Source organism: Perna viridis, chromosome 2, assembly GCF_037379345.1.
Source record: "Perna viridis isolate PV_CMFRI_1.1 ecotype Kerala chromosome 2, ASM3737934v1, whole genome shotgun sequence".
In the NCBI taxonomy this organism is placed as follows: domain Eukaryota; kingdom Metazoa; phylum Mollusca; class Bivalvia; order Mytilida; family Mytilidae; genus Perna; species Perna viridis.
Genome location: NC_142446.1, coordinates 48,699,628 through 48,712,735, shown reverse-complemented (window position 1 = coordinate 48,712,735; position 13,108 = coordinate 48,699,628). Strand labels below are relative to the sequence as shown.

Here is a 13,108-nt window from a genome sequence, read left to right as displayed (position 1 = left end):
TTCTGAAAAAGTATCTTTTTTACATGTAGCAGTCATAATATGAGTGATGCATCAGAAGACTATTGTTTTCAGGGGATTTGTTTTGGTTACCCCCAAAAATACCAAATTCAGCATTGTTACAGATGTAATTTCCCTTCAAATGCATCAGAAGTCATAAAAACAATGTATTTATTCATCCCCAACACAGCTTACAAACTACCTGGTTATTTTTTTTTCTTTACAAAATTTTCAATCAAGATTCACATACATATAAATACCAATAACCAAACATTTAAGTAGTACTCCAGCTAAGAATCATGCAAAATGTGGTTCATGGATGGAAAGCTTACATATTTTCATTTTTGATACTTAATTTAAAACTTTGTAGTAAATAAAAATTAACACATGGCTTTTCAAATAACCCCTGTTCATAAGAGATATAAGTTACATAGAATGTACTGTAGAATTCAAACTAAAGGAAGATAACTATGTAAATGACACTAAAATACAATAGAAACCATTGGATTTTCAATGTGAATTGTTTCTCCTAATAGCAGACAGATTGGAATAAATGATTATACATGTCATCATATAGGCCTAAAAAAACAACTTAATAACAAAAATAAAAATGTGTAGCCTTTTTTGGGGTGTATCACATATTACAGAATTTGCATGAGTCTTAGCTGGAGTACTACTTAAAATACAAATTTGAAGGAAAAAAAACATCATGTCCTAATACAACTATTTTATGACTTATGACAATTCCAATTTAAACAGTAGCATTGCATAACAAAAATATCACAAATACAAAGTTGAAGCTAAAATATACATGTACATTGTGTCAAGAATCAAAAGTGATTGATAAATTTGTAAAAACATGTTATCACTAAAGGGTTACAGATCTTTAAAGATTTATGAATTGTCTATAAAATTGTTTTTTTGTTGTTGTGCCAAAGCCTTATTTTTTGCAAAACTATGAAAGAAATTGTGTTCGCTTTTATATCTCTGTGATTAGAGTTACAGATTTTTATCATCTAATTTAAAGGTGGTGACTTATTGTATTATCTTGGTTCAATTATTGAAAATTTGCCCTCAGGTACTAAGTAAATGTGAAGAGTATATATACTTTCATGTCTGAAGAAAGGATAAAGCATGAAATGCTTTGAACTGATATTCCAAACATAAACAAGAATATCTGGTAAGTTGGTAAGTATCTTTTAAATCATACATATTTTTAGAAAAGCTTGGTCCCAAAACACAAAAATTTTGATGCAACAAGTCAAGTATATTTGATACAAAACATTTTATGTGACGGAAGACTTATATCTTATTTAGTTTCACTAAAGAAACTACCACAGTATCTCAATCGAAATTGCTTTCTCTACACTAGTCAGTATTCAAAATACAAGCTCCTATACTTTAAATGAAATAATTTTTCTTTGGGGGTACGGGGGGGTGGGGGGTGGGGGGGGTTAGTAATGTAGACAATTGCATGATATTCTACCATTATTTAACCAATTGTTGAGTATCAATCCTGAATGGTGTGCGAAATTTGGTTGGTTTGTACGGGCTTCTAATTTGTAATCATATTTTAAAGTGAAAGATAAACTTGTAAAGTCACCTTTCTGTTAGAATTAAAATATGCCATTTGTTTTACCAAAGAAAACTAATTAAATTTGCAGTCTTATAACAATAGAATTCAAACAATATGTAAAATAATTATATATAAAAACATCAGCAATTAGCACTAGACTAAACATAGTGATGGCACGATTATCTAACACACTAAGGTAGTGACATGTAATACAAACACAGGAATAAAAAAAGTATTTTTCTATATTTAAAATGTTATGTTAAAATCAATATAAACCATCAAAGTATTCTTAGAAGCCACAGTATAGAAACAGTATACCTAACTACCATACAATCATGTTAAAAATATTTTAAGTCGTTGGATAGTTTCTGCCAAAACAAAAATAGACTGGAATTTTGAGAATATACTGTAATCATGAACGGAGTTTTATAATGTCACTAATAAAAACATTGCTAAGCTATTCATTTCTAAGTTAAGGTAGTGATTGATTTCTTAATTTCACTGATGTAACAGATTTTCTAATAAATTATTAGTGGATGAATAGCTCAAAACAATTCTCCATTACAAAGACAAGGGATTAAACTGATTCATCAACTGTTCACTTCTTAACAAGTTCCTTTCCTTCATGACAGGGTGATGCTTTACACAATTGTACTGAAGATGTTTACTATTAATTTTCTAAGCATGTAAAATTAACAATGAGTCACTCTACTTCAATTCTTTGTCTTAATATGGAATGGATTGTGCATTGTATTAGATTAAGTGGCTCATCCTGAAGAGAACCATTACAATAGGGCAATCAGAAAGAAGTTGGACAGGGAAACTTCTTAATGGGGAAACATTGGAGAGTGTACTGACATGAACATTTAATCTGTAGCATGTGTAGTACAAGAAGATGGAAATCAATGGTTGTAAATACCGGTAAAATTTGGTCTGGAATAATGTTAAGGATCCCAAACTTAAAGAAGTTGGTCATAAAAATTGTAGTTTTTTTACTGTCAAACCAAGAAAACATGAACAAGATTACTGTACAAACAATAGTCAATCTGTGAAATAGAGAAAAAAACATTTGCTAAATGAAAGCAATTTTTAGCTGAACTGTAGAATCATTATATCAAAAAATCTGTACAACTCTACCAGGAAAATTTTACAGGTTTCCTCCTTCCCATGATTTTTTTTACATTGGCAAATTTAAAAATTTTTTTCTGATATTCTCTAGAGTTGTCCCCAAGTTTCAAGAGTTATCTTTCTTAATAGCAGGTGCATTGCTTTCTGGTGCTAATTTTCTATCATACACAATAACAAAATAAGAGAAATCTGAATGTTAAAGGTATTACCTTTTCATACAGAGTAATGGACAGGCTTGTAAATTCTTCGTCTCAATGAAAGGATAAATAAATACAAATGCCATTTTTGTAGCAAATTTGGAACTGTATAATACAAATGGTTTGTTTTTATTTTTCTATTATGTGTGTACAGAAAATCATGAATGTTCTAAAAATTACACCTACCGAAAAGATAGGTACATGTATGAAAGGTATACTGCAAGTACATTTAGTATTTCATTCATTATACTTCAATTTTATTTGGATTTTAGTTGAAATTTCGTTAAGTAATTATGAACTGACTTTTAACAAAATAAAACCAAAAGCATTAACATTAAGATGACTATAGCTCTCAGAATGTTGTAATTTATTAAAGATAACATAACCACAATTACTTCAAAGCATGTGCAGCTGAAAATGTCAAAATACATTGAAAGCCTAGCTATAACTCTAAAAATCTAAAAAAAAAAAAAAAAAAAGAAAAAAAATATCATGACAGTTTTGGAAACAAATTCAAGAAATAATATACAGATAAACAACTAAGTACCAGGTGTCAAATTCACAAAAAAATCGTAAGAGTAAAGTTGATCGTAAGTAATGACATCACAACCTAAAATAGTATTGTGACGTCATAATTTATGATCAATTTCACACATAGCACCTTTTTGTGAATACGATGCCAGTTTTTAATAAAAATCAGACAAGGGTAAATCATGCATGACAAAAACCCATCAAATTCACTTTTATTTCTTTTTCAGAAATTGTTATAGGATCAAATAACCAGTCTTAGTTTTTGTCATTTTGAGATAAAATTTCTATAGATTGTACATGGAATTATCACTTTGCAAGAGTTATTGTTCTTGATTTGGTTTGACTTGGTTGATTTTAGTGGGAGGTTGAAGTGTAGTTTTCTCAAAAGTACAGATCCAAATGCAGAAAGGACTATTGTCATATAAAATTATAGCATACATAGACCAAAATGGCATCATCTGATCCATGGGTTTTTCTACACCATGAATCACATTAGCAGTGTCTGAATATGGTCTGGTATAAAAAAAAACTTAAGATAGTGAAGATAATTACTCTTGAATTCAGAAGAGGAAATGCATTTCGTCTCTTTTCTTTTGAAATATAAGGTAAATTTGATGATTTTAAGATAAAAATACAGGTACAGCTTATCATAGTTCCCTACACAAAATATGAAGCTATTCAGCCAAGCACAAACTAAGCAAAATACGACTAGAGTGTCTGTTAAAACTGAAATATGTACAAATTAGCAGTAAATGATCTGTCTACAGACTTGAAAATAGCAGAAAAGGTTAAGGCTACAAAGCAAAGATTACAAGTATACACACCAACATGGTTTGTGGCAGTTTACACTCGTTACCTGTGAAGCAGTTTATAAAATGTGTAACTGGCCCAAACCAGGTTAATTTGTATGACCTGTTATAAAATAAGTGAACATTCTTTGTAATTTTATTTCTAATGGATTTCAGCCCAAATATTAAAAATTGCTTTGTGATAAAAAAAATCATAGACAGCAGATCTATCTACATTAATGACCTCAACCTAGTTTGCTCCGAGAGAACAAATCAAATTGTTTAGTTATGTTGTGGGGAAGAGGGCGAGAAAAAATCTTGACTGAATCTATTGACACAGAGAATGCTGTATAAATCTTCATTTACTCACATAAATAATTCAGATATAAAAGTTCAAAATAAAACATGTTATTCTCAATATATGGTAATTACCGATACCTTATAATAGGACCCTTGAGACAGATAACAGTTGAGATCCATAATAACATTTCCATGTACAGTTTACAAATATCTTCAATACATTCTTAAAAATTGGCATAACTTGTACATTTACGTATATTTGTTATTTTCCCTTACGATGGTGAATCTGAATATAGTAAGACCTGTCTAAATAATTTAGAGTCCCTTATGGACACATAAATTTGTTTGGATTAGACAGGTGTTTAATTTATTCAGGTTAAACATACCATATTGTGGGTAATTTTTGCGGGTGCTGATTTTCACATATTTTAACGGTGTGTCTAAAAAACACAAAAATAAATTCCTCCAAATATTTACCATGTGCTTAAGTACTCAAAGCACCAATTAGCATCCACCAAAATTAAAAATACCAAATTATTTGGTATACTTGTTTGCTTCAAAATTGCCAAATTTTACACCTGCTAAAATAACCTGCTATACAGTACAATCAAACTTAAATTATAGGGACTTCTAAAGGTGTCTGTTTTTTTAAAGGTTTTCAGGTTTTTGTATAGATAAAAGTGGTTTGGACAGGTTTTCAGGTTTTTGTATAGATAAAAGTGTCTGGTTTGGACAGGTTTTCAGGTTTTTGTATAAATAGGTTTTACTGTTTACGCCATTCAAAAAAATGAGCTGATTGTAAAGGATGATCCTAACCTCACAAATCAGTAACTAAATTCAGTATTAGTAACTGATAATTTTAGAGCTGGCCCAGGTTTCACAAAAATCTTAATTGAGTTTTCCAAAAATTCATCCTCAACTCAACTTTTAATAACCAGATGGCATGAAAGCATTTTATTTCAAGAAAATCTCAGTTTAAAGATATTTATGGAACTGGGTCATGCATTTTAATTAAGAAATATTGGTAAGTATATTTCATAACACATGTGGAGCTAGTTAAGTTTTAAGACAACAGAGTGGAATCTAAAAACAACAACACTGAAAAAGCTAAATAAAATTTTAATAAAATTAAAAAACTAAAAAACAATTGTAAAACAAAACTATGAAAAAAAATTAAAACAACAACAACAAAGTTTTAGTAAGTTAAACAGATACATGCAACTTTAAAACAAAACATGTAAATGCAACCAACATAAGAACGACAATACAATTATGCTTTTATTAATAAAAGAAACATTAAAACTTCCCCAAAGTATGGTTTGGCTTGCCTTCTATACACATGCATATTTATTTGTTTAATTATCTTCATCCCCGAACCAATCATTTGAGTAAGGAACAGGGATTAAAATTTACTTTCAAGAGTGACAGGTCCTGAACCTATTTGCATCCTAAGTGAATGGTCTTTAATAAAAGGAAAGGTACATATGGTACAAAAATGTAGGTCCAGAACCTATGATGTAATGATATTTCCAATGTCCTGCATCAGAAATTGGAAGGCACGGGACCTCTGGCCAGTGCTAATTTTGAACCCCTGAAAAAACAACTTATTGGGTTTAACTATGAATGTCTTTCAAATGACTAAACCAAAGGGTTTAAATAGTAAGTATTGACCAACTCCCTAAAGTATATAAACTGATGACATTGCTTAAAACAATTCTGCAAAGTTTCAAGATATCTTAAACCTTCAAAGGGGATAAGCTCACCAATAAGAGTCTAAATTACTTGGGGATGTTCATCTTGTTCTTCCACATTGTGTACAAAGATTTGAACAAGTCTGTAAAGGTCCTTCTATATATTATTCCTGCCAAGTTAGGTTAAAATTTGTTCAGGGGTTTCTGAGACAAACTGGTATCACAAAAGTGCAATAGTGACTTTATCAAGGTCAACTACTGAGTAACATCAACACTCTTGATTCTCCTACTGTTTTATAACACAAACAGAAAGACAAATCAGGGGTACTGACAAAGCACAGGGGTACTGTCAAAGCAGGAGTACTGACAAAGCTGGGGTACAGTCAAAGCAGGGGTACTGTCAAAGCAGGAAAAATCTGTAGGCAAAACACTAAAAAAGACAACAAAACACATACATAGAGATCAGCAGCATGAATCCAACAATACTAATGTAAACTCAGGTGTTTTGCAACAATTGGCAAGAACCTCTTAAATCTAGAGTAAGCTCAAATACTTCGAAATGAGCAGCATGAAACTTGCCAACATAGGGAAAATTCAAGTGCTCCACAATGAGCGGCATGAAACTTGCAAAACTTTGGTTAACTCAGAAACTCAAAGATGAGCGTATGGAAAACTTGCAAAAGTAGAGGTAAACTCAGGAGCTCCAAAATGAGCATCATGAAACTCAAAAAATAATCAGCATGAACCTTAAAAAAAGAACTAGAGTAAACTCAGGTGCTCCAGAAGGGTAAGAAGAATACAATAAACATGTTCCATTATCAATGTGGAAGCTTCTATCTTGGATGACCAACTTATCTCTACCAGGAACCGCTATGAAATGGGATTTGAGGTCATAGTTCCTTCACATTAACAAACTGTTCTGGGTTTGTAGTTAAAGGGTAAAGACCGAAAGACCCTTCCAAGTTGACCCTTCAAAGTGTAATGGAAAATAACAAATAGCATATTAAAGTTGCAGCACCTCCCTTATTCATCAATTCCCATGGAACACTCAAGACTTTTATCCCGGGAGATCTCTGTACTACACTATATTGAAGGTAAACTGAAGGGGACAAAAAAAATTAATTAAAAAGAAGAAAATTAAAACTAAACAAATAACAAACAATATATAATATAACACCTGAAAGAAAAGTGAAAAAGGTGTATAAAAAATGTCATATCACAGCAGGAATCAACAGAAATGAAAATAAGAAAAAAAAATCACACCAAGCAAATAAGGAAATATTCATCAACTAATTATTTATCAAATACTCTAACATGCACCAAAATTAAGGGAAGTAACTCTGTATTAAAACAAGAAAAACCCTGTGATATATTTTACTGTAGAAATATCACTGAAAATTTATTTCCTTATATCATTTGATATTGTCAAAAAACTTCAATGAAATTCCTACCTTAGAAAACCAGAAAGACATGTATTGAGAGAAGAATCAAACTTTTCACTATTTGCCATTACATAGCATAAGAGTGCCCCAGGATCTGCCTATGAAAATGAGAAGCGGTACGAACCAAAAAGGGTAAAATATTACGCCTTAAAAACATGTTAATGTCTCATATATGAAGACCTAGAATTTTTATCACTGTTATGTGATAAAGAAGTAAGAAGGCTACCTATCATAGCAATTCTAGAAGCATGTTCTTTAACTCTAGCTTGTTAAGAGACAGAGTGTAATTCCTCCAGATAAAATCAATAGGGAGAATAAATGACATGAGACAATGTCAGGGATTTGACACTGTTACACTGACATTTCAGAACAAAAGTCATTATAGTGATGTAATGTTCTTTTTTGTCCATTTATAACCATTGACAATGTGTATAAATGGGAAACATTAGGAAATACCATGGAATTTCCTTCAACAATAAATTCTAAACAAGTTCAGGAAAATAACATCAGATGATAAAAAGAAAAAAAGATTATTAAACACGAAAATCTTCAGCAATTGAAGCTCAATCATTCCACAAAAAATTTTCTAAAATTATTACAGAAAAATAACTAGCTAGTTAGGAGATTAATATTATGTGTAAGTATTTGTAAGAATCAGGCAAAATGGAGAAAATCAGAAACATGCATGTCAAAAACCTATATATATGACAATGTAGTTTCACTCAAGGATATTTTTCTCTATCAAAAAAGACCATTTTCTTTATCTCTGCATCACTGGATTTGCTCACAAAATATTTTCAATAGTATATTATAACAGTGAGGTTTTTGGCAGTTATCTATCCTTGAAAAATTAATTTTCAAAGCATTTCAAAGAAACTATTAATCAAAATACCAATGCGATAAGGAGAATCTTCACTTTTTTCAATGATTCTGATGGCACAAATAGTTAAATTAAACTTTCAAAATAGTGTTTTTTTTTTTTCATACCTTGTTTCACCAAGTGCCTGATTCTTAGAGAGACTGACACTTAAAAATTCACATTTGAATGAAGTATGAAGACTTATAAAAATTGTTCATTACTCCTTTAAAGAAATGAAATTTTTTCATGTTAATCAATAATGTCATTATATCAATACCCGAGATCACTATCATGCTGCTTGTACATGTATAGACATGTATAATAATAAATTACATGAAACATGCATGATCAATGGTAAAATTTTGATATAATCCTTTAATACTATGTCATGTTATCATTATGGGTCATGGTAAAGAGATTGATTTTTAATGAATTGGACAATACCAAATATTTGAGTGTTTTTAGTTTTAGAGTGATAAGCCAATACTGTTATTGAGTTTAGTGATTGCACTATGCTAAATGTTAGACAGCGTCATGTTTAGATGCTGAAAAATGTTATTCCATGTATGACAGACAGATAATTTTGAACTTTATCCCTATCAGAGTTACTCCCCATTATCCTTCATGTAAAAAATATCTTAACAAACAGAATTAGAGCTTATTTCGTTGTATTTGCTATCTACATTATTTTCTTCAGGACTAGATGGATTACTAATAGTTAACAGTGGTATAACCAGTTGATTTCGACTAGATTTTCTCCTCCCTTTCTTCTTTCTTTTCCGTCCTTCTGAAGAGCTGCTGCTTGTACTGGAAGCAACTTCAGCAATGTCTAAATTTTCTAACTCCTCCAGAGGATCAGCACTACAACGTTTTTTTGTAACAACAATCTCGGGTTCACTATCGGAAGAACTACCATCCACATCAATTTTGATCTGACAGCCATTTCTAGTTAGACTATATTCAAAAGAATCCTGAAGAGAATTTTCAAGATTATCAAGCACTTCTAAGGGAGACGTTTCCCTGACAACTGAGTTCTCCATTTCAGCACCAACTCCAGAATCAGCGGTGATTTCCTTTCCTGAATCAGCTAAACTTTTTGCAAATTTTAAGAACTCCGCATGGCGATCATCATCACTGCTCTCAATATCTTGGTCTGTTTCACCATTGGAAGATTCAGTAGTATCCGATTCAATCATTTCACAATTATCATGAGATAAATATCCAGTTAAAGAATCAGATGTTTTATTGAATTCCTCTAAGCTGATATCCTCTGAACGAGGAAGTGACAAATATGGAGGGTCATTTACACTTTCAAAGCTATATTTGTATCCCCTTTCACGAGGAAAGCTTACTTTTCTACGTGATCGAATATTTGGCATATCTTTTGAGCTCCTACGATGATTTGATTTAGGTTTAGGACTTGTTGGGCGGAAAATATTTTCCTCTGGAATTTTACAAGTCCTACTCAATGTATCAGTTGCAGAAGACAAAAGAGAGACAGTGTCTTCTCCCTTTTCTGATTCTGTAAAACTCTGGGGGCGTGACCCTGGAGTGCTTGGAGTAGAAACATTAGCTGGTTTGAATGTGCTGAATGAAATGCCACTGCTACTTCTTTTGACTTTACTATGATACTCACCTTCAGATAACAGGAACACGGCTGCTGGAGATGGATTGTCCAGACTTCCAGTGTCACTGTGATGACTTCCCATCAGATCTACAGTTTCCTGCTTTGTGTATTTCCAACTTTTTTGTATCATGTCCTTCTTTTTGACATTAACTTTTTCTTGTACACTTTTTATACTTTCACTGTCAGGAGATTTTTCTGGAGAGGAGTTTTCTTCCTTGATAACTTCCCTTACATCATGACATTGAGAAATTTGTTGAGATTCCATATATTCAACAGTTCTTGCTGACAGGTCAATTGATTTTTCATCTACTTTCCCAAATACAGGTCCATCTGATTGTTTATCATCATTTAATACATTGTCAGTTCTAAAAGTTTCAACTTGAACATATTCAGGAGAATACATAGCATTTGTTTCAACTACTGGAGATTGATCAGTCAGATTTGCTTGACCTAACATTTGGATGCTTGTGTTACTATCCTCACGATCAATTGACTGTTGACTTTTAATATGCTTAACAATATCTGTATCAAAAACAGGGCTTGTAGTATCATCAATGCTAGAATAAGCATCTCTTGGTGGTAGTGTAAAATAGTTACGCCTTTTTGCACCTGATGGAGAGCGGTCAAGAGATGTTTGGGAAATGGATCCTGGTGTCCTTTTTCCTGATGGAGATCTACTTTTCAAAATACGCAGACCTTTTTCAGATGGAGATCTACTGTGTGGTGATCTCTTTGTCCCACAGGAAAAAGATCTTTGATGTAGTTGGGGCGATGGAGATCCATCTTCAGAACTTGCATAGACTTTTACCTGTTCTACTTGTATGTTGGTGGGACGTTTCTTTTTCAAACTTCTACTCCTACGAATAGAACTCAGTTCAGCACTTGGCTCTACAGGACTAATGATATCATTATTCTCAATTTCTTCTTCAGCATCTTCAGAAAAATGTCTTCGATGAAGAATATACGGAATAGCATCCATAAGGTCTTCACTGTTTGCTAATGAAGAAAAACTGTAACTGTCACAATCAATACTCGTCTGTGCTGAAAGATCAAGATCAGTACTATGTCTATCAGATAAATCAACAGATTCCTGTGACATAGGAGATGCAAGAACTTGTTTATCTGGAGAATTTTGACGAGAAGATACTCCTACACTAACAGAAATGTGAGAACCTGCAGGAATATCATCTTTCAATTCAATCATAAAAGTTTCGCCTTCTGCAAGACGTCGCTTTTCTTCCTGAACAGAAGCAATCAAGTTCTCAATTTCTCTCTGAGTTTCAGCTTGCAGATCATGCTCTTGTTCCATCAATTTTTCCCTTTTTATAGCACTCAAATCTCTTTTTGGTTGACTTTCTGGTAAAGTTCCTTTGCTTTGCTGCTGTGATTTTTCTTTTTCAGATAATTTTTTAGAATCTCTACCGAGCGAAGAGTAAAGTTTCTCACGGTACGTATCTGGAACATTTTCTACATTATACAATTCAGAACTAAGCTTATCTATAGCATTATCTACCTGGCTAAAGGAATACAATTGAGACCCGTCACCAGTTAGTATGAGATCAGAGGCAACTGGACTTTGTTTGGATGACATATTTTGATTATGTACAACAATTTCGTTAGTAACAACTAAGTTAGAACCTCGTTCTATAGATGGCAATGCTTCCTCACCTCCGCCAACGAGATAGGCCTTTGTGTCAATCGTTCCATCTGGTGTCGAGCTGTGTTCTGGTTTTGGTGATCCCAGCGAGCGGCTTCCAGACAGAGAACTGGCAGCGCTATGTACATCAACCACTTCTGTTCTGTCATGAGGGGTTTCTGCCCCTGTACTGAGGATATGTGACCCACTAGAGGCTGTGCTGTTGTGGGTATCGGTAGAATTGTTCAATGTCATTTTGGCAGGAATTTTAGGAGTAACACTGGTACTACGACTAGCTGATGAAATGCGACCACTGGTTGACCTAGAACAAAGAAAAACTGGTTGAACAGTTGATTGATGTCAAACCCTATTGTTATATATCCAATGAATAGATAAATTACAATTCATTTACATAGCATACATGTATATTACCTTGTTCTTTAATATTACAGACATAAATATATGCAGAAAACAAAGAAAAAATTGACGAAATCAGAAGTAAACATACAGTAAGAAAAGAAGCGTAATTTAAAAAAGAAGACAAAAATCATGTCTGTAATATGTACACTGTATTATATGATGAACAGCTTTTCACGTTTTAGTTTTCATAGTTATTAATTTACTTGTTTTATCTGTTGAAAAGATGCTGACTGATGTGCACAGTGGATCTTATTTTTGATCATGAATGTTGACGAGTGTTTTTACGCCATTGCATTTAGTATTGTGCTGAGGATACTAGACAAGTTCTTCCGTTAAATAACACAATATGATTAACCTAAGGGTATAAAGTTGGTCTTCCCTTGATTGACTGATAAATACCTGATGAAATGTCTATCACCTGGACAACTGACAAGGAGATATAAACTCTCTTTCAGATGCAAATTTAAATACCTATGAAATAATAGAAATTTTAAATCTCCTTGTCAATTTTCCAGTTAGTAGACTGATGTCAAACCCTTTTGTTCCATATTAAATGAACAGTTACAATATCTGATGAAGTTTATCAGATAATGGTCATTCAATCAGTTAAAGACCAACTCCATTCCTTGAAGTTCACTGTAGTACTTGAATGGTATTTCAAGTTTATCAAATGGAAAGTTGGGGTTAAGCAGAACTGAATAAAACAACTTACAACTGATCATTACAGAGCTACATATCAAATACAGAACTATTTTGCAAAGTTAGATTAATATAATATAAAATATTTTTTGTGTGCAAAAATGGATGAAAATGAAGAATAGACAGACAAGATTAATCCCTCTCACTTCTAAATTGGAACAAGGTACTTATAACATCTTTACTTATTACCATTAACAAAGATGACAGTTTTTTTTAG

The 13,108-nt window shown here is 32.3% G+C and overlaps 2 protein-coding genes across 11 annotated transcripts in view; both read right to left on the bottom strand.

Annotated features, from left to right (window-relative positions):
- LOC148625504 (FERM, ARHGEF and pleckstrin domain-containing protein 2-like) overlaps window positions 1–13,108 on the bottom strand; it is an 86,054-nt gene that overhangs the window by 27,860 nt on the left and 45,086 nt on the right. For 4 of the 10 annotated variants that reach the window (XM_088569115.1, XM_088569116.1, XM_088569120.1 and 1 more), the window contains one exon: window positions 11,775–12,094. In XM_088569115.1, the coding sequence (XP_088425241.1) occupies window positions 11,775–12,094 (320 nt within the window). Of the gene's footprint in view, window positions 1–10,145; window positions 11,753–11,774; window positions 12,095–13,108 lie in introns of those variants that run through there. The other 6 variants (XM_088569119.1, XM_088569121.1, XM_088569122.1 and 3 more) reach the window with 3 other exon arrangements.
- LOC148625506 (uncharacterized) lies at window positions 155–10,139 on the bottom strand. The gene has a single exon (XM_088569126.1). The coding sequence runs from the start codon at window positions 9,886–9,888 to the stop codon at window positions 9,148–9,150; it is 741 nt and encodes a 246-aa protein (XP_088425252.1). The 5' UTR covers window positions 9,889–10,139; the 3' UTR covers window positions 155–9,147.